The sequence below is a fragment of the Gymnodraco acuticeps genome, unplaced genomic scaffold (assembly GCF_902827175.1).
Source record: "Gymnodraco acuticeps unplaced genomic scaffold, fGymAcu1.1, whole genome shotgun sequence".
NCBI classification, from domain to species: Eukaryota; Metazoa; Chordata; class Actinopteri; order Perciformes; family Bathydraconidae; genus Gymnodraco; species Gymnodraco acuticeps.
Window position 1 is genome coordinate 552,933 of NW_022991513.1, and position 20,928 is coordinate 573,860.

The 20,928-nt window shown below is 41.5% G+C and overlaps 1 protein-coding gene across 2 annotated transcripts; it reads right to left on the bottom strand.

The window, feature by feature from the left end:
- Nucleotides 1–373: 373 nt before the first annotated feature.
- usp47 (ubiquitin specific peptidase 47) lies at nucleotides 374–20,564 on the bottom strand. Of its 2 annotated transcripts, XM_034196991.1 has the most exons (28): nucleotides 20,520–20,564; nucleotides 15,621–15,815; nucleotides 14,267–14,383; nucleotides 14,023–14,176; nucleotides 13,829–13,925; nucleotides 12,896–13,041; nucleotides 12,707–12,786; nucleotides 11,749–11,898; nucleotides 11,454–11,549; nucleotides 11,200–11,352; nucleotides 10,182–10,340; nucleotides 9,496–9,627; nucleotides 9,152–9,228; nucleotides 8,640–8,695; nucleotides 8,185–8,297; nucleotides 7,980–8,081; nucleotides 7,673–7,880; nucleotides 7,338–7,453; nucleotides 7,094–7,213; nucleotides 6,039–6,822; nucleotides 5,433–5,608; nucleotides 5,253–5,333; nucleotides 5,044–5,159; nucleotides 4,833–4,951; nucleotides 3,871–4,001; nucleotides 3,486–3,533; nucleotides 2,548–2,678; nucleotides 374–1,884 (listed from the first exon to the last, which is right to left on the bottom strand). In XM_034196991.1, exons 1-28 carry the CDS (start codon nucleotides 20,562–20,564, stop codon nucleotides 1,710–1,712), a joined length of 4,077 nt encoding a protein of 1,358 aa, XP_034052882.1. In that variant the 3' UTR covers nucleotides 374–1,709. The 2 variants fall into 2 exon arrangements, with proteins under 2 accessions (XP_034052882.1, XP_034052883.1); XM_034196992.1 differs by lacking the exons at nucleotides 15,621–15,815; nucleotides 20,520–20,564 and adding an exon at nucleotides 14,489–14,648 and having other exon boundaries at nucleotides 1,710–1,884.
- Nucleotides 20,565–20,928: the final 364 nt, after the last annotated feature.

A 20,928-nucleotide genomic window follows, 5' to 3' on the forward strand; every position in this document is an offset into this window, starting at 1 on the left:
TGAGTGTTCATGTTTATGTGTTATTTTGGATAACCTAATCAAGTTTTGAGTTGTCAATGAGCTGTTGTCCACGCCTGTATCTCCAGCTAATGTGTTACACCTCATGTATGTGTTCTGTGTCTGCCATGTACAATGTGACTCAATATGTCAGCATCCCGACAGGAGGGTGTGAAACAAATACAAGCTACAACTGATGCGAGTACAGCCGTTGTACTAGGAACTTGTGCGTGGTGTTAACTTACAAACCGCTCAAACATAACCTCTGTTTGAAGCACCCTTGACATGCAGCTTGTCCAGCCCTTGCCTTTAGATCAATCAAAGTCTATTGAGCACCAAAACCCCTATTCCTAAAAATTTGAGTAGGATTTGTGAGTTAAATTGAGCCATTTTTAATTTACAGTTACAGAAAACTGCAGTTATGGAAAAAAAAATCTTTTCAATTCATTTCTAAAATCATCTTAAACTATTTTCACACAGGATTTAAATCTCAAGAAAAACACAAAAAAAAAAGTTATTGGCATTTCTACAGTGAATAGCTGGTGGCAGCATCAGGAGCATCAGGCCGCGATGCCGAGCTTCAGTCCGGCTTTCTGCACCCTCTGGTGTCAGTCTATAGAGCAGCAGCAGCAGCAGGTAGAAGCGCCAAGAACAACCTCACACTCTGTCAAACCCCACAGAGAGCTCCCTCACACACAGTAGAGATGTACACCCAGTTCAAATGATGAAAACAAAAACAGAAATCCACTTTGTTAATTAAAGGTTAATACAGACAACAGATGTGTGCCCGGTGCCTCATGACACTTAAATGAATGATAACGCCTGGAGCTAAATAATAATTTACAACAGACAAACTAGACAAGGAGATTGTTAACATAGTTGTCTTGGTTCCGTTTCATTGAACTTTGTATTAAAAGGTACCAATACGCTATGCATCACTCAATCTAGTGGAAGTGGTGTAAGAGAGGTAAAGGTCCTATAAAGCACAAAGAGCAGCAGTCAGGAAAACCCATATCAACATATTACTCCGGCTTTTATAGAAGCAGAATCAACCTCAGGATTACAAATTCTTAAATTGTTGCTTTTTGATTCTTCAAATCTTGTGAAAGAAGTTGTCAAAGTCACTGAGAGAGTGAGGTTTGCCTCACCGGAAGAGGTGAGACGGAGGAAGGCTGGATAAGTAGTTCTTGGTTGTGTGTGCTGTTGGTTTTTAATTGTTTGAAGGAAGGAGAGCGATGCATGTAAGAATAATTTCTGTAAGAGCAGAGCTCGGGGGATGTGAGCATATGGACTTACAAGATGGTCACTGATGAATCAGAATCAACTCTATTCCTGAAACAGGAAGAGAAACACAGTGACGAGGAGGAGTGAGAGGAGACTGAAATAGACGCGATGGATGCTTTCTAGCTCAGTTTCACAATCCTAACATCTCTGGAGCTTTCACGTTCAATTGATTTGGGTTTACAGTATTTGATTCTTTATCTGTATTCAATAGCTTTTGTACTTCCCTTTAAACTTCACAGTACAATACACTATAGTGCACAACAGGGTTTCTGAACCAGTCCTGGGACTCAGAGTGGAGGGTGTGAGCTCATTAGCCTCACAAAGCTGCTTGATGTTCAAGTAAGTATCAGGCCGGACTCTCAGTCCTGCAGCCTGGAGGCTCTGCTGCTGCAGCCGGACATCCTGATAGGAGGAGCGCGGCTCACTCCTCAGTCCTGCCCCGAGTCCTTGGGGGGGCCCCCGTCCAGGTAGATCTTGAGGGCCTTCTCCTTGCGCGGCGAGTAGCTGACACGGTGTCCGGTCTTCAGCAGACGGCTGCTCTCCTTCTTCATCAGCTCACTGCGCTCCTCGTCCGACAGCTCCATCGGCTCCTCTGAGCTGTGCCTGCATAAAGAGCACAGTGATGTTCATCCCAAGTCACAAATTCATTCTTATCTAAGGATCTACATAAACCGAAAATTCACAGGATCTTATCGGCTTCGCTCCAAGGACTTGTTTCTTCTAACTGTACCAAAAGACGGTACTGAAGTGGGGAAGAGGGCGTTTAGTTACGCTGCTCCTGTGGCTTGGAACCAGCTGCAAATTGAGCTGAAACTCAGAGAGCTGGTTTCTTTAAAAAGATTCAAAACGACTCTCAATGACCTTGAAACAAGCCGCTGTGGCTGTAAATGCTTTGGCTCAACTTGTTGCATGACTGTGTTGTGATTGTGTGTTTTAAAATAGTCTGTAACTGTGCTATCTTGGGCCAGGACTCTCTTGAAAAAGAGACTTTTAATCTCAATGACACCTGTCCTGGTTAAATAAAAGGTTACAAGGTTTGAAATTGTATATTTTAAGAAGCTTATTCAGCTTTTTTCAGGAATATTTACAAATTGTATTCTGTATGTATATAATATATAGAAAGTATATTGTAATAATATCAATATTAAGGGTTAGATAAACCAATTTAACACATACAACATATGTTCCTTTATTTATAGAAGTCTGCACTCCAGGTTTTACATGTAGTTCTTGTCAGTTCTTGAGTGTGTGCTGTGATGGTTTTACCTGAAGAAGACCACAGCTCCGTCGTCACAGATGTACAGAGGCCACACGTTGAGAGTCGACACCTTGGGGTTCCAGTCCAGATCCTGATGGATCTCCAACACGGAAATATCACAGGGAAATGTTCCTCTACCCTGTTCAAAGGAGAAGGATATATTCTCAGTAACAGGTCGGACACTAAGAACTAGGGATGCTCCGATCGCCAATTTCGGGGCAGATCACCGGAATCAGTATCGGCCGATGCCGATCCGATCGAGTGGGCGGGGCCTAAATGGAAGATTTAAACTTTAAATCTTCTATTTAAAGTGATGTTTAAAACTCAGTTAATGGGGCTCATTCACTGGAGCTTCCACAAACAACTTAATTATTACATTCAAATGATGTACATTATTCAAGTTTACATTAACTTTGGAGAATAACACGGGAGAAATGAGCGGAAGCGCTCTCTTTTCCTCTCTCCCTCCCCCCCCTCCTGACAGCCTGTCAGTATCTCATGCAGCTCACTGATCCAGTAATGAGTGACCCGACAGTGAAGAATCAATATATTTATAATGACTAGTTTAGCTTGTTCCAGAGGTAGATCAAATAGCTAAGTGTGTTATAACTCTTGTGTGTTTCGCTCCGCTTACCGGTCCGGCGGGCGGAGCTGCAGGATTCTGCTTCACTCACGTTGCATACTGCTATTTTACTGTCTTTTTCGGACACCTTGAAATAATGCCAGACCGGTGAAGCCATTTTGGTGAGCTTGTTTTGCCGCACACAGAGAAAAGTGTCATGTATTTTACGTCATGCGATCGGCATGTTTAGAGAGCACCGATCGATCGGTAGAAAGTGAGTATCGGCCGATCTCGATCGCTGACCGATCGATCGGAGCATCCCTACTAAGAACAAAACAAGTGTCATTTGTTTACAAGTATGATATTTATGTATATCTCACATACCTTTGCAAACTCCAGGTTCTGGAGAGGAATATCGCCTAATTCACTTAGCTGCAAACGGAAGAAGGAAATTAGTTTGAAAAAGCCAATGAAAGTCACAATTTCATTTTCAAAGTGTAATGGTGTTCAGTGATAATGAGTGTGCATGATTCATGATTATCTCACTGCAAAATTACAGTTTGTATGTGAACAGCAGTGAAAATGAACAGACACGTCACCAACAATCAGTGCTTATTATGACATTTATTTTTTCGTGTTTCGTTTCGCATTTCTTGCATTTTAGTGTTTGTTAACTAGGATAAGATCATTGTAACTGTTTTAAATGGTTAAATAACAGACACTTGGATAAGTAAAAAGAACTGTGAGAAGCATCCAGCAGCACACATACCTTCTGCTTGAGTTCTTCCACATTGCTGCTCTCTAGGATAACTTCCTGGAAAGGCCCCAGCTTCATAGTAGAGGGGCTCCACCTCCGGCTCAGGACCGCCAGCTGCGACATGGACTTCATCTTCTCCGGATCTGAGACACAAATCATGACAGACCATCGATACAGGACATTGTTTCACCTCGAGAAAGAACATGTTTCCCTGCAGGATGACACTAGCTTTATCTGCAGCTTCAAATCATGGGTTTCCAAAATCAAATGACAATATAATTGAGCGATTTTTTCTTCACTGTGACATTTTCACGAGTGTCTCGAAAAAACAGATCATCTCCCCTTTTATTGGTTTAGTTTCTCAAATTAGAACTCACTTTTAGTTCTGCTTCAAAATATAGCTTCTCAAGATACAAACTTTATTTAATTGTGGTTATTATTACACGTTATAAAACGGACAATTCAAATCAAGCAATCTGATTGGTTCTTAGCCGTGATATAATGAGTGTATCCCACGAGTAGAATTGTAGTTACTTTTCACAACAAGTCAGTATCCCTCCGCGTCTGAGAAAAACTGTATACAGTTGGTCTGAAAAGCAAACTGCCTGCAGTTTGCTTTTCAGACTGGAACAAGAAAACAGCGGAGAAGTAACGGGGCAGAAACCCTCATTTTTACGCAGCGGTCCAGACATAGACATCAAAACATATTCAGTGTGCAGTTACTTTTGCATTAGGGCAGGGATATCTAGATACTTTCCAAGGTTTGACACAATGAATTGTGCTACTTTTAAAGCAAGCAACGATGTTTTCAAATCTGTAATCAAAAAGGTCCACAAAAACGCTAGTTATAGTTCAAACGACTATTTTTGATCTGCCTGTCGGGGATTCTTTTACCCATAATGAGTATTATTGCGTATTATTGCTTAATTAACCCATTGAACTGTGGTTAAACCAAACTGCAGATTGAGTGTTACCATTGAGAACTTCCAGGAAGACCTCCCAGTTGGAGGAGATGCTGATGTCCTCTTCATAGACGTGGTAGTCCAGAAACACCGTGCCTGGGTTCTTCCAGGTCTTTTTCCTGAGACGGACACTAGGCACACAGACACACACATTGTTCGGTAAGAACACCTACACTTTGTTATAACACATTTATATAAAAAGAAAACTATGACAAAGTCTCACCTCTCGATGCTTAGGTCGAGCTTGCAGTGCTCTTTTAGCTGAGGGAGCAGCTCCTCTTTGGACTGCCTGACCGTCATGCCCTTGGCGAACACCGTGTCCACCAGGAACTTACACGGCTGGAAACAGAGACATGGATACATTTGCAATATGTGTGACAGTAATTGATCAGTCACTATCTTTTTTAGCACAGGGAGAGAAACAACTCTTACCTCCGTTTCATTCACTAGTAGCTGATACACTTTCACTCTGTATTCACCCTTTTTCAGTGCTCTCCCTAGTCGAATAGTTATCTACGGGAAGCGATGAAATGTAAAGTTAAGTCATGTATTGGCTCACTGAAACTCAAACATACTTAAAATTGGCAAATCAATTCTGGATGGGATCCTGACCTTGTTATCGTCAGAGAACGATGAGAGTGTTTCATTGAGCCGTACACTCTCGAACTCCTGGTTGTTGGCGTACACCCGGAACACCTTGAACTGAGTGGAGGCGACTCCCACGTAGGGCTCCATGTTCTGTTTGAATGCTGCTAATGTTATTCTCTTGTCCACGTGAACAACTACACCTGAAGTAGATAAAAAGAAACAAAATAAATGAAACATTTGGTCCGATGTTCTGCCCTCTTGATGAAGGAATACGCATGTTATTGTGTCAGCTAGAGATGCACAGACTGCACATTTCCTGATCGATTTTGTGACATGCCAATTCAGATTTTTTCTGATTCTAAATATTTCTAAGAACTACAATTGACAGTATACACAAAACATTTGTGTATCTTTTCTGATAGGAAAATGTAAAATTCAAATGGTATGTTCCTTGTGAAACCATATAGATTTTTTCTTTCAAACCGTACTAATTTACAGAACCTTCTTGATTTTAAGGTTTTAATTTCTGCATGGCTTATTTTGGACTTGCCGGTCTTAAATAGCAAATTGCACTCGAGTACATCTTTTCTGTTATTCCTTTAAACTGCACAATAAATAGAAAGTCCATACATTTTTGTGCATCCGACGTGGCGTCCTCCGGAGAACACGGCTCTGCTCTGAAGAACAGGTACTGAGCCTCTGCCTTGATCTTCCCGTTGTCGTCGTACTCGCTGTCCGTCCCTGAGTCTTCTTCAGCCGTGTCCCAGGTCTCCTTCTTGCCCTCGTGGGCTTTGGAGCGGCGGCTGCTTGTGATGCTGTGAGAGTCCAAGCCGTTGGCCAGCTGTATGGGCCCGCTGTCCGCATTGCACAGAGTGTCACTGCTGTGGCTGGAGCTCAGGATGTCGCTGTCCACCGAGCTGGTGCTGCGGTCGTTGTTCACCTCAGAGTCCGAGCGCTCCTCGGAGGCAAAGTTGTTGTCGGGGTCCGAGGAGGCGCCGCTGCTGCCCCCGGCCCTGATCCGGTTCTCTAGCTCCCTGTTGTCTGCAGCCACACAGAGCGAAGAGTTTGAGTCAGCCTCCTGGCTCGGGGACTCGATATGTTCAAAGTCAGAGCTTTTCTGGCTGTCGCTGGTGCTGGAGCCCTGCGGCTGCAGAGACAGACTCTTTAACTTATCTGTGCTCTCCTCCAGGATCGCCTCTCCTGATTTTCTGTCACCCTTTGAACCCTCTAAGGGTACATCAGAGTCAGCTCCTTCTCTTTGACAAGGAGTCCTGTTGGCCAAGGTACCAGGAGACTGCTCAGGCAGTGAGACCAAGAGCCGGATCGTGTTTCCGTGACGATCCAACAGTTTCCACAGGAGCGAGTCAGTGAAAGCAACCTGATGATCCGTCGACTCGGAGCTCTCTACAAAAACCTGTGGAAAAACAAATTGAAACACAGGTTAAAACTCAAAAGTGCTTAAGTCGATTTGTTGATACATAACTGGCACTGGTATTTGGCAAAATTATAAAGAAAAATTAGCAAAATGTGTGAAATTAGATCTGCAAGACATACTTTAGTATTATTTTTGTTGTATTGTTTTTTGTTTTAGTTTGAGAATCTAGTGTGGAAGATGGGAACACAATGGGGAAAAAACCCACAACAGCTCATAGATTGAAATGAAATCTAATAAAACATGTCGTGACCTTGTTGCTCCTGAAAAACCCTTCAGCTTTCAGTGTCTTGTTTGGAACATACAGGAGCCGAAGGTCGTTATAGCAACGCTCCAGGACGACACGCATGGCTTCTGCAGATAGCCCGGTAGCCTGGAGAAACAAACAAGTCTTCAGTCACATTTTCACTCTTTACAGTTTTCTGTGCTGATGATTAAAACAGAACGTTGAGGAATGAGGAGAAGATGTGGTGTAGAAACTGAGGAGAGAAGGAAACCTGTGCAATAAGCAGTTTGAATTCAGTGATCGACTGGTTCAAGTAGGCCCGGACACTGATTGGAGTTGCGATGCTCTCAGTCTTCAGATCCACAACGTGAACCTTCACCATCACCTCTGCAGAAAATCATAAAACACAGTCACAAGGAAATAAAGCAAATATATAGCTTGGTATTCTGACACATCTACATCCATTACTAGTGTATAGTCTATTTGCTCCTTTCCCTCAGAGTTGTATATAATCATTCATGATTTATTGGTCTCATACTTCACAAAAGGACCTTTGCGGCACTGGCTATGAAAAAACAAGTATGAATAAAACGTAGCTGTACTGACCTCCAGGTTTGTAAGGCTGGAACACTTGCTCTGGTTTGCGGATCTCCAGCAGCAGGTCGAACATATACGAGGACTTGACTCCTCCGAGCAGCATGCCCATGGGTGTGTCCTCCTCCCCTTCGTAGGAGCGCTCCAGGTACTCGTGGAACTCGTCGTACTTCACCAGGCGGCAGCAGTCCAGAGGCACAGCTCCATCCAGCTCCATCAGCTGAAGCACAGAACACGTACAGTATTACTACACAATAATACCTTTCCGATATTTAACACTCAGAGGTCGAGTTGTTGCAAAGTCAGGTGGTCGTTAAACCTTGTAGGCCATTTCTGTTGCTTCTCTGAGAGTTTTGTCCTTGTGTACTTCCAGCTTGCTCTCCATCATCGTCTTCACAGGACGCATGCAGAAAAGCTTTATCTGGAGATAAAATGGAAGAGAGCGATAAGAGTTCAACTTGTTTTAATAGAGAATCCTCATTCAGACACATACAACAGATATTAAACTGATCTAAAAAAGGTACCTTGCAAGTGTTGCGTTCGATCTCCCTCTGTCGCTTTTCTTGCTCTTCAGATTCTTTCTCCTTCTGAACCAAACTCTTTACGTGCTCTGGGAAGTCCTCCGCATCGAAATACTCTGCAGACAGGACAGACAGGATACACTTTAGAACTGCACACTAATTCTAGGAGCAGCACACCAAGGGCAAACCATAGTCAAATAAACAGTTAGATAATCATCAAGATATTAAAATAACCTATGAACACCGTGTGATTTCTACTGATGTGATGCACATTTCAGGACAATAGCTCAAGCTGTTGGCTCATTCAATATGAGGGCTGATCAAAACTGTCACTACAGTTAACATAATAGCACTAAATGACCCAATTCATCACAGAATGGCATTGCCTCTAACATTACCATGAAGGCACAATTATGTTGGTCTGAACCAAAGCAGATTGAAAAAAAAAGATGTCTTACTTGCATTCTTTGAGGCATCTTTCAATCTATAAATCAGCATATATGCATTTGTAGAACTGTTAGGAGAAAAAAAAAGATGTAAGATGTCTTGATAATGATTGCATGTGATGTAGAAATGTAGTTCTCTCAGCTCTTTGAAAAGCTTCATATTGCTTTTAAAATACATGAGATAATTAACAAAGAATAAATCCGGAAGTTTTTCCTTGTACGATGTGAGGGTCTAAGGTCAGAGGGTGTTGTTTTCTCATACTGATATTCTGCACAAACTGTGCATTTTATTCTGCATTTACTGTATAGTGTCCTTACTGTAAGGTCATTATTATATGTATAGCACTTTGGCTCGACCAAAAATCGTTTTAAAAATGTGCTATATAAATAAAACTTGATTTGATTTGATAAATGGGCACATCTTGATTTTCCTGATTATTGTATTCCCCAACCCAGTGCACTGTAAGCATGTGATGTCATGTGATATGATTTGGTGTTGGAGGCAGATATGGGAGACAACTCACCTCGCAAAGGCACTGGAGTAATAGCCTCTGCTCCCTGAGGAGCCCCCATATGTCTTCCTGATATCATCTAGAGTGATCTGTCAAACAGAAGCATACTGCATGATTTCATAGATACTACTTTGTTAATGACAAGTAGAAGATGCTAAGTGTCAAAAGTCAAAGTCAACTTTAATGTCAATCTTACTCAGTTTTTGTTTACAGACAGAGAGATCGAAATGAAGTTTCCAACAATTCCAAGTGTAGTACAAACTGATGAGCTAACACTGATACAGTCTGATGAGTCAAACTGCCCGACATTTAAGTGCTGAATGGACCAAACAGGTAGCTGAAGCGCTGAGGCTGACCTTGCTAACGTGCTGATCATTGAAACTGTACCACTGGCCATCAGTGAAGGATTTGATGCAGGCGTAGTAGTGGCCACCCGCAGCGCTCCCAGAGTGGACCATGACGGAGAACAGCTCAAAGGTCAGCGTGTTCTGAAAATAGACAGAGAAAATTGTATCGTTTAGAAAGAAGACATTCCGGAGAACTTTTGAAAACGCCAGGGACATTCACCATGGATAATTAATAGCTAATGATATGCTATATATGTACACATGATGCAAGCATGCACAATAAACAGGATACAGCTTGTAATAACATTTTATGCAACTCAACCACCATGACCTGCAACATGTTGGCTTGGTCATCACGTGGAGCGCGCAGTGACCAGGTTAAATAAGTAGGATAAGGATTAGATAAGACTCTGTATCCGCAGAAACCCAATAATAAGGACTGAATTGGGGCAAGAGAAACTTGAACAGGACTCCCTACTTTTGCCTTTTAACACACAGCTAACTAATCAAGGGTATTCAACACAACGACAATCCAAAATATATCTGTAGTTTAAGTATTTATTCAAACAAGGACCATGCACACAAATACATTAAACTCACAAACAAGAGAAGAGGTGTTTTATGCTAGATGCTAGATGTTAGCCAATAGCTCATTTCCATCTGCAGTCCTTCTATTGAGCGATCCAGATGATTACCTTTGGCTTCAGCACCCTCTCCGTGCTGCCGGTGCTGTCCAGGCAGATGCCCTCGTCTACACAATCTTCTGTGGAAAAATCGTTGCTCATCTGGTCGCTGTGGCAACTGCCTTCATTCTCTGCTCCGCTGTCAGTGCAGCTCTCGGTCTGAGGCGACTTCTAGAGAGGAGGCCGTTTCAAAAACAATAATTGAGAAGGGTTCAAATGTGTCATATGCTCTTAGATCCACATGAACAAAAGAATACACCTGTAACACATCTGGTGTTGCCTTCGTGGGCCAAATGGTGTTTGTTTATTGTTTAATTATCACGCCCTTTTACAGAACCACTATAAGAAACAACACCAATAAAAATGATCAAGGTGTGTCATATAGTGTTCACTCACAACCAGATATAATGGTGTTGAGAGGGTAACAATTCCTATAGTAACCTGACTGTTAGTTATCCCAATGGATTATGATGGAAAATCTTCTGCTTTATTAGTTACTGCGATCATCTTAACAAAGTGGAGTGTGGGATATTTCTTTCTTTTTCCAGCCATAGCTTAAAATCACAACAAATTATTGCTGATTAATAAACGACAGAAGGACAACCATGTAGCAGTGCTTCTCAAAGTGTGGTCCGCGGACCACTGGTAGTCCGTGAGCGCCCCCTAGTGGTCCGTGAGTATATTGGTAACATTTCACATTTGAAATAAATTAATTGATTTAAGTTTTTCGCACTCTCGCGGGAATATCTCCGCAATGGAACGAGCTTAAGTTTCACTTTGATTGCATGATATAGCCCAGATAAGCACCTTCTTCACACATGTTGCCACTTGTTTGTACAATTTTCAGGCGATTTGTAAAAAACGATGTGTTTTTGGATATTTGTGGAGTTAGGTGGTCCGCAAGTGTTTTTTTATTGGTTAAGTGGTCCTTGGTATGAAAAAGTTTGAGAAACACTGATGTAAGGGTATTGATACAATGTAAATCAGAAGAAGGGATAAAAGGAGATACTGCCATTTCTGCTCCTCTCACCTCATCTTCCACATCGATGAATGGACTCATGTCAAGCTCCTCGGGGAAAGCCATGCGGTCATTCAGCTTAATGCGGTGCATAGTGGTGTAGTCAAAGTCAAAGCGCTTCAGCTGGAGTGTCAGCAGGTAGGGGAAGTGCAGAAATCTCAGACCCTGTGTGGAGAAGCATTTATTAAAGATTCAGGCAGGTTACTAACGGGACTCTTGTCTTCACGTAGAGCAGAACTCCCATGTCACATTTTCAGTGAGCTCACCTTCCGGGCGTCACATTTCTTTTTGCACCGTTCACAGAAGTACTGGTTGGGCCCGTCAAGAGTTTCTGGTTGCATGAACGCATGCAAAGCTTCTTCCTGTAGCAGAAAAGATGTTCCATTTTGATAAAAGATTAAAATATTAAATGATCAAAAAACTGTACTAAAAAGGTGCTTCAGAAAAGCACAGAATTTAAACAGGTTTGATCCAAATGTGAAAACCAAAGACTGTTTGTTTGAGCCTTTGCTGCCAATGAGCGAAAGGTTTAAAATGATGAAATGTGGCGAGATGACGCACCACACTGCTGTAGGCCTGGCTGGCTCCGAAGGGTCGGATCACTAGAGGGATGTCCAGGTAAGTATCAATCCTCCAGCTCTCATAGCCACACTCCAGACAGCGCACGTAATCCTTCAGCTTCCCCTGGTACAGCTGGTTGATCAGGTCCGCCTGAGGATATGAGGCATGACAGTCAGGCCTTCTCAGCCACGTTTCAATACCAACAATACAGCATGTGTTTGGGCTTCAAAAGGTTATCATACTTCTACACTCCCTCTCATAAAAGCAGCCAATTATTTCTGTGTGACACTACCAAGCATCCAAAATGCATGGATGGCCTAGGATGGATGGAACAAGAGATATATTGAATACAATTACTTTATTAATAACTTAGCCCACTCCTGTAATAATCTAAGTAGAGCTACGTTTGGTAAAATACAAGAAAATACATGTGGAAACTTGTTGTTACCAAATTATTTGTAGAGTGGTCATTATAAGACAACTCAGACTCAGGTTATCAGAGAAATCTCAAGGCTCAACTTCCTTGGATCCAATGCTGGAAACTGTTTTTATTCCTTACATAGATTTGGATAAAAATGGGGGATGCATTTGTTCAACAGTTTTACTATTAACTGTTCATTGTTTATCAGTTCAAATGTTTACTTTAAGTGTTAACTTCTGCAAAGTAAGCTGTACAAATATTCAAATCCATTGCAGCAGTTTGTTATTTACGTTTGCTGTCGTTTTTTTATCACATGCATCTATTCTGTGCCAACAAGCATCTCATGTGTACAGAACAGGCACACTGGATTAAGTGTTCGCAGTTTATAATTTGCTCCCGAGATAAGACACAGCTAACCCAGGGGCTTACTGGCCCATTTCCCTTCTCCCACAGTGGCTCTTTTGTTTCCAGCCCTTAAAATTGGCTGCTGAACTTGTTGTTGTCAGAAGTCTAGGAAAACGTCTTGCGTTCTCCTACCTGCTCGGTCTGCTTCCACTTTTGCTCCAGGGCATCGAACATGACCCTGCACAGCTCCTGGACGTCATGCTGCTGCCAAGCTGAAAGACATAAGTGTAATTGAGTTTACAGATGCAGAGGCACAAGGTCTCTCCTTTTACACGCACACGAGCCATGTGACTCTAGTCACAGGGGAGTTAAAAGGCTCACCCTCGCTGCTGTCCCAGCCGAAGCTCCGCGTCACATCGGTGGTCTCGATCGCTCGTTTCTTACTCGTCTGCAGCAGAATAAACAGCCTCTGCAGCTGGTGGGGTATACTGGTGACTGGATCCTCCTCACTCTCCTCAAACTCCCAGCTGAAGGTTAAACAGAAGTTAAAATCATACCAAAAGTAGTTCTTTGTAGATAAAACTTCACATATGCCCCTTTCACACCAATGCGTTTTCAGGGCCGGCTCGGAGCTAGAGCCTGAAAAGTACCGGTTTTTCCTCTTCACACCGCAGCGGCGCCGCCTCTTAGCTCTGGAATCCGGTTCGTTTCCAGCTCCAAAAAATTGTCGGTCTAGAAGCAAGATTCCGGAGCTAAGAGGCTGCGCCGCTTACGTCTCTCTTACGTCGAGGCGGGGGCGGGGGCAGGGGCAGGATAAACCTCCTGAACAACAACAAAATGCCCGCGTTTTATCCAGTTTGTACACAACGATGGAAAACCTCAAACTTAATAAGCAGCAGTGGTCCACTGAAAAGACCAGCTACCTAGTGGCAATCTGGTCTTCCGAAGAGGTACAGAGGAAGCTGGAGGGGAACACGCGGTCCAAAGCTATTCTGCAACAATTGCAGCGAGAGATGGCAACCGCTGGTTATGACCGTAGCACTGAACAGATTGGCAACAAATTGAAAAAAATAAAGAAGGATGTGTGAGAGATTTCCACGCAGTTTGGCTTTTATGAAGCAGGCGCGTAAACGGTCACGTCATGACGCAAATGATGAGGCAATGACGCAGTACCACCCCGGCTCTGTGTGGTGTGAACAAAGCAGGAGCAGAAAAGGGAAACCGGAGCTGAACCAGAAAAGCTCTAGCACGGAGCTAGAACGGGAAAAGCGCTGGTGTGAAAGCCGCAAAAGATACCTAGAAGTAGATCCTTACTTGTAGAGAGCATTTCTGAACTCGGGGGTCATGTACAGGGTTTGTAGAAGACTGTTCAAATAGCAGGTCATAGCTTGGTTGACCAGGCCCACGTAACCTACAGCAGGGAGGGAGGGGGAGACGAGTAGTAAGAGGACAGTCAGGTTTGTATGAAGAGAGCGAGGTCACATATTGAACAGGCGACTGAGCCTCACCTGTGTCTGATTTGTTGAGGATGGAGGAGTAGGAGTAAGAGGGGCTGCTGTAGTCTCCGCTGCAGCCTGCAGTGCTGTCTCTCGGTAAGGGCCCGATGAATCGATCCTGGGAACTGTCATCCAGCCCGCTGCTATCTGCAGTTCCTGACTCTTCCTGTGCACGTAAACAGTCAGAGAGAGACTATTTTAGTAGGATATACCATATAAATTCTAGAACACATCTTGTTGATAGTGTACCACTCACCGATGCAATCTGGGGCTGCTCTCCATCTTTGTCCGTGAGCTGGAGGAAATTCCTCTTATTGCCAGGCTCAAACCCAAAATCTGAGAGGGACATCTCACTGCTGTGATCCAGTGGTGCCTAGAGGGGGAAGAGTAAAAACTCAAATGTAATTAAAACAATCCCTGGAAAATACAGAACAGCCCCAGAACATCCAAAGCTAGTCTACAAACTCCATGAACTCACAGGACTAAGAGTCTCCCTGAACTCATTTTCAGCAGATTCCCTGTATCGGTTCGTACAAGGAAAGTAGCCTGAAGCCAACATGTGAGAAATGCTTTTATGCAATACTTTCTGTCTTTCTCCTGAGCAAACTGAGAGCAGGCAAAGTGTTGCAGTGGAAGCATACAGGAGCTTAATCCACTGACCTACTCAGTGAGATAACAACAGACACAGCACCTGGGCTTTGGCCTGGGTCCGCAGCAAGATTAGGCTATGATTAGGCAGGAGTAGTATGTAAACAAACGGGGACAAACTCATAGTTAACACCGAGGAGGGACACTAAGAATGTGTCCATGCATATTAAAGTACTCACTTTTAGAAATGCCATTCTTATTGACTTTATACTTTGTATCAGAGAACAATAGTCTTGCGTCAGGCCGTTGTGTCCTTGGGCAAGACACTTCACCCGAATTTGCTCCTGTGGGTATTGTCCACAGTAAATGACCATTACATGTATGATCTGTATTTGTAAAGCGCTTTGAGAGTCTTTGATAAAGCGCTATAATAAATATAAGGATTATTATTAATAGTATGGCAAAATCCATTTTTGAACACTGATAGCATAGATTATTAAAACTATAAACGCTGTTGGGTTTTTCTATCAGCTTCACTGAGTTCATGGTGAGGTGACACGACCCTCCCATTGCAGCAGGGGTAATGAGTCCTAATATAAACTTCTTATAAGTGGAAGATATGTGAACTGTAAGTAGAGACAGGGAGCCATTATCATGAGGCTCAACTGCTGCACTAAACCAAGATTTGCGTCTGCAGAAAAAGCTATGAACACAGCCAGATCATGCTGTCCCCTTTTAACAATGTTGTGCATATTACCAAACAAATGCATACTTCACATCCAGTCAACTATTCAAAGTTTGTGTTGCTGGCTTCCTGACAAACAATAAATAGGTACAATGTTCCCTCTTATTTTCTCTGCCACACTAAAGTGCAACTTTTATCCAGACGCGACCTTTTCCTCTGAGGGTAATCACAGAACTTTGTCCTACAGCCCAGTTGTAATCCAGTATTACTGTTATAAACCGTTCACATATGTTGGCAGACAAAAGTGACTCTAGTCTAGATTAATGAATGTCCTAACCATGTCCTGCGTATTTCCCCAGGCAAGGTCAAAAGTGGCTTTCACATATCCCGCTTTGTGGGCAACATCATCATAGAGTTTGGAGAGGGTGGTGGAAGCCGGCAGATTCAGGGTCAGCCTCTCGTTGACCGTCTTTGCGCTGGTGATGTCCTGAATGATGCACAGCACTCTGGGCTCCTCAGCTGCATTTTGGATCTGAAAATCAAGAATGGCGGAAATGATTAACATGATGTGTTGGCAAAATCTCCTTTCTGTATTTTTGTGTTGCAAACACCATGTACTGGTGAAAAGCTAAGCTTTAAAACAAACGGTTAGTAAGGCTATTCGACTAATGTCTTCATTAGAAACAAGCCAGTACAGAAAATAAAAACTCCTTCTCATGTCATGCCGCAGTAAAGACACTTCTAATGGCGCATTTCCACTACAGCGCGGAGCTCGCTTTAAGCGTGCTGAGCTGTGCGGGGCCCGTTTTTGGTTGCGTTTCCACTTAGCGGCTAACGGGTACTATTTCACAGTTTTTCTGGCCCCATAAAATCGAGGTTATTTCCAGGCCAACAACCAGGCTGAGTATGCTAAACTAGAGAGAGAATCGCTGGCAAGGGGGTAAGAAATAGAGAACTGTATTCCTAACCATAACCAAGTTCCTGATTTCAATACAAATGTTCTGTACCACATTTTTAGAGAAAGTTCCTTGTGGTTACTTGTGTTAAGAACAAATGTAACAATTTAGAAGCTTAGAAGTAAAGCTTATACTGGGTATTCAATGCATCAACAATGAGTTATGCAGAAAACAACTTAAAACTAAATGTTAAATATTATTCTAAATCTATTTAATTACTTTAAGTTAGTATTATAGTATGCTAGCAATATGTTACTATAACTATCCATTTATGGTTATAACTTGCGATTACAGAAGAAAAAGCTATTTTCCTTACAACAAAACAGCTTTTCCCCAAAAGTGACAGCTTTGCAAAAGAAGCTTAAATGTGCTTTTCTTGTCTAAATATACCACACCTACACATGACTGGACAAGCCCAGTCACAGATCTTAACTTACAAATCTTAAAACAGAAAAACAATGACAGATTGTTAATTTTCTCCAAAACTGTTCACATTCTGTTATAATAAAACCGGCCATGCAATTGCTGTCAGTTTCTTTAGCCTCGTGTATTGGTGAGCATTTGGTATTTAAAATGACTGAACGAAGGCATAATGAAGAGATAGAATAAGAGTTAAGGCTGAGTCCTTAGCAGGGACCCGGGTTATAATATGACCTTGCCATTTTTGTCTATCTTTGGATGTACTATCTAATGAAGGAATTCCAAAATATAATCCACAAAAAATAACAGAGAGGGAATCACAACCACATCAACCCCAGTGTTTCCCCTACCATTGTCTTAGAGGGGCAACGGAGCCCCGCGCCCCCCCTGAAATTCAAGGTGTTTTAAAAAAAAAAAAAAAATTATAATTTTTTTCTTTCTGTTTCTACTGTCACTTTTCACATTGAACATGTGCTCTATTATTAAATAAACTAAACGCTTTCATTTTCAGTTGCGAGTTTAGTGTTTTTGACCCTAAGAAACACTGATGCATTAATCAATAACAATAATCCACAGTTCCTCTCTCTGCTCCAGAGGATTTCAAAATATAAAGCAGTAAACCTAGGGGAAACACTGATAGGGTTAAATGAAATTCTGGTGAAAATGCTGTCTTCTTAATCTTGTATACTTTTACTGGATTAGATACTGCGTGATTTAAATTACAATGCTGTCATTGCATAATATCATCATATCTTTGCTTCAGACAATATTTAATACAGTTGTACTGGGGCCGTTTGGGGTTTATTTTTGATACAAACATGAGGAATACAAAAATATCCCTCTGGTATCTGTACCAAAGTATTGTTATGTTGAAAGGGGTATTTACATTTTTAAATATATAATTATTTTCCAGAAATTGGTCTTTCATAGAACACAAACTCTAGTAAGGTGCAAGTTTCTTATATTTATAAATCTTTTGTTTGTGACTCCTGGTGAACAATGTCATCACGATGCTGCTTCATGCATTTATTTCACACCATTCGTTATCTCTCTACCACTCAACACACAAGCCATGGCTACCTGAGACATCCTCTTTATCTCATCAAAAATACTCTGTCTGCAAATCCAAAACGCACCCTAAAGATATATAGAGATAGTTAGGGGGAAGAACAATTTAAAAGAAACACATCAAGGAAATAAGTTGTCAAACATGTCTGATTGCCTTCAAAAACAGACTGCCTTGAAGGCTTACACCAACATATCAACAACTTTGCCTGTGATTTATTCACGTTACACAAGTTTTTGCATCCTCTTTGTGATCTTGGCAAAGGCTGATTGACAGGTCCTATAAAGTAGGAGCAGCGAACAACACAGTAGTGTATTATGAGATTAAAGGTTATGTTTACCGTGAATATAATCACAAGGTGCTGACATGAAGCCCCGGGCAATGCGAAGCACAGACAGTATTTATTTATAGCTGTGACTGATTCTAAATGGACAAAACAAATGATGACAGGCTATAATGTTGGTAAATGCCAGCATCAATTAAATAATTTCAACAAGTGAAGAAGCCAGCCACCAAATTAGAAGATTCTCTTTGTATGTATTGGCATGATCTGCTGGTAAATGTATGGGAGCACATTGACAATTAACATTTTTCACCTAAAATATGTTACGGATACAACTTTCTTTTTTTTTTTATGACATTTTTTGAAACTGGCTCAATAAAATGTATCAGCTGCCTAAAATCCAATAGTTTTTAGAATGGTGAAAACTATTAAGCAGGTTTTATGCATAATTGCTTTACCTTTCAATGAAAAAATAAGTATCGACAAAGTACAAACATAATGTAAATATTTGAAACTAAAACATAAGGATACTCCAGTGGCAGTAACAAAATATATTTTAATAATTGAGACAAACATCACATGTTCACGGCCAGTTTGTATTGGCTTGTTGTGAATAATACATATTTAATCATGAATAAAGTCCTTCATAATAATAAATAATGGTGTTCTTGAAATGACAGAGCATGGATATGCCAGTATTACTTCCAAACGTTTGGCTTTGATCACAAACACAAAGCCATTCAGTAGCCACCTGTCATAAATGTGACAGGAATGTGATTTTGTTTGTGATTATATGACTGGGGAATATTTACTGGGCGTCTCTCTTCACAAATGTTTCATTTAATTTGGCATCAACAGAAAGCACTGAGTGTCTTCTGGTTTCCCAGAACAACACACCACTGCTCTCATCCACTTTCAACACCAAACTGCAGCTTAAATTACCTAAACTTGAGCTCATGTCTTGTTCCACAACATTAGTCAATCATTTGTAACCTTGTTGTTGCAAATGATTTCAACAACAGGACTAATACTGGAAGAGAAACTTTACTTGGTTTAAGTGAACTGTGGAATCAGTGGAGCGGAACTTTTTAATAACATAATAATAACACCAACCATTCTCCATCTTAAATTGTTTTTTCAGCAGTTAAATGGGATTTTTAAGTACTACAATCTGAAGGACAAAGACATTTCTTCCTGCTGCCAAAATGCTGCGTAAATAAACCCGTTTCCTCCTTTCTAGCTGAATTCATCCGTGTTTAAGTGTAATTGTTTTATTTATTTGAATAGATGTATGACACATTAATACGCTGTACAGCCTCAAGCTACACTACATCTATGAATTACATTGCTGCATGATCAGATGCAATTTTACACATAGCCCTAATGTCAACGAGTGACGTCCTATGTTTGACGTATTACTCTTCAGCTGACGTAAATGCAGCCACGGTGCCAATACAAAAACACCCATAATTTATTAACTTTTAGTAGATGTACGTGAGCACAAAATAACAAATGAATATGACTACCATCGCGGACGTTTATGACAATATCACAGTTATCCTTAGCAGACATGTCAGTACCAAAACAATCTAGTAATGTTAACGATTAGTGGTGTTTACAGAAGCTGTATACACGATTACATTGCTACATGTTGAAAAAACATGACAACGTAGTCAAATGTAGCTTAATATATAATCGTTTAATGAAACGCTAGAATGTTGTGCGAAACATTGAGCCAAACAAGCAAATGCTAAATTACTTAAACATTGTGACGAATGGCGTTCTTCGTTCGTGGTTGCCAAAATACTAAACGGGAGACATGTGTATTCAAACATAAGGAACAAATAAAAACACCTGCGTCTTCAGTAGTAACGTTAGCAAGTAGCTAGCTTGCAAATCTGACCAGCTAACGTTGACTTCCCAGTAAAGCTACAAGTTCTGTTCAAAACAATCTGCAAACACGGGCCAGAAGGGGTCAACGTATACATTATTAAGAAGCTAACATTAGGGGTAAACGTTGCTTTAACAATGTCAGTCAGCTCCAAGGATGTAGGTATTTACATATAACTTCAATAACATCTAGCTGTGTTGCAATTATCCAGCCGTACAAAGCTAACGACGCTTGTTCAAGCTAATGTTACTTGCAAGTTGGCTAAGTAATGTTGACAATATCGTCTTTGTTTTGAGGTTAACATTTAAGAAATGTATACGGTTTATATTGTGAAAACAGGACATGTTAACGCAAAATAACTGAATTATAATTACGCTAAAGCTTAAGGTACGGTCATAAAAACACTTTGTCTGAGCCGCTTTACCGATGTTAGCTTTTACGTTAGTTAGCCATGTCATGATAGGCCGTCTAGTGTAGCTAACGGTTAGCAGCTAGCCTCTAAATGATACACCAAGATCACAAACTCCCAAAGTGGTGCAAAAGTGTTGCTATTATTAATGAGCGTGGAATACAAGGGTGACTTTCAGAGGTTGATTCTCCAACCGGGGCAGGGTCCTCACCTCTTTGGGTACGAACTGGTTCTCCTCGCTAGGCACCATTTCCATTTGTACGACAGTTTAGACAAGCATCTATCCGGACAAGGATGTCAGCGAAAAAACTTTGCAGCGGTAAACACAAACATGGTTTGTGTCCGGTCTGTTGTAAATTAGGATGCTTGGACAACAAAATTAAACTTGCCCAAACTTGTAGGCTTATCAAAGTGATCGCAACACTCTCGGTTACACCAACCAAGCACGAAGTGTCCTGCTATACATGGAGAAAAATGGCCGGTGTTTTACTCCGCGAGACTTCACTCAGGAGCGAGCTTTAGCGTCACATTCCAGCCAGACAAGCGTGTGTGATGTGTGCGCAGGATGACGTCGGTGAGTGTGTGAGTGTGTGTGTGTGTGTTTAATTGTTTCTAAAAGG

Coding starts and splice junctions, on each gene's coding strand:
- usp47 (XM_034196991.1), bottom strand. CDS start 20,564: ATGGAAATGGTGCCTAGCGAGGAGAACCAGTTCGTACCCAAAGAG. Junction 11,899..12,706: donor AGTGGAAGCAGACCGAGCAG/GTAGGAGAACGC, acceptor TCATATCCTCAG/GCGGACCTGATCAACCAGCT. Junction 11,353..11,453: donor AGAAATGTGACGCCCGGAAG/GTGAGCTCACTG, acceptor TTCTCCACACAG/GGTCTGAGATTTCTGCACTT.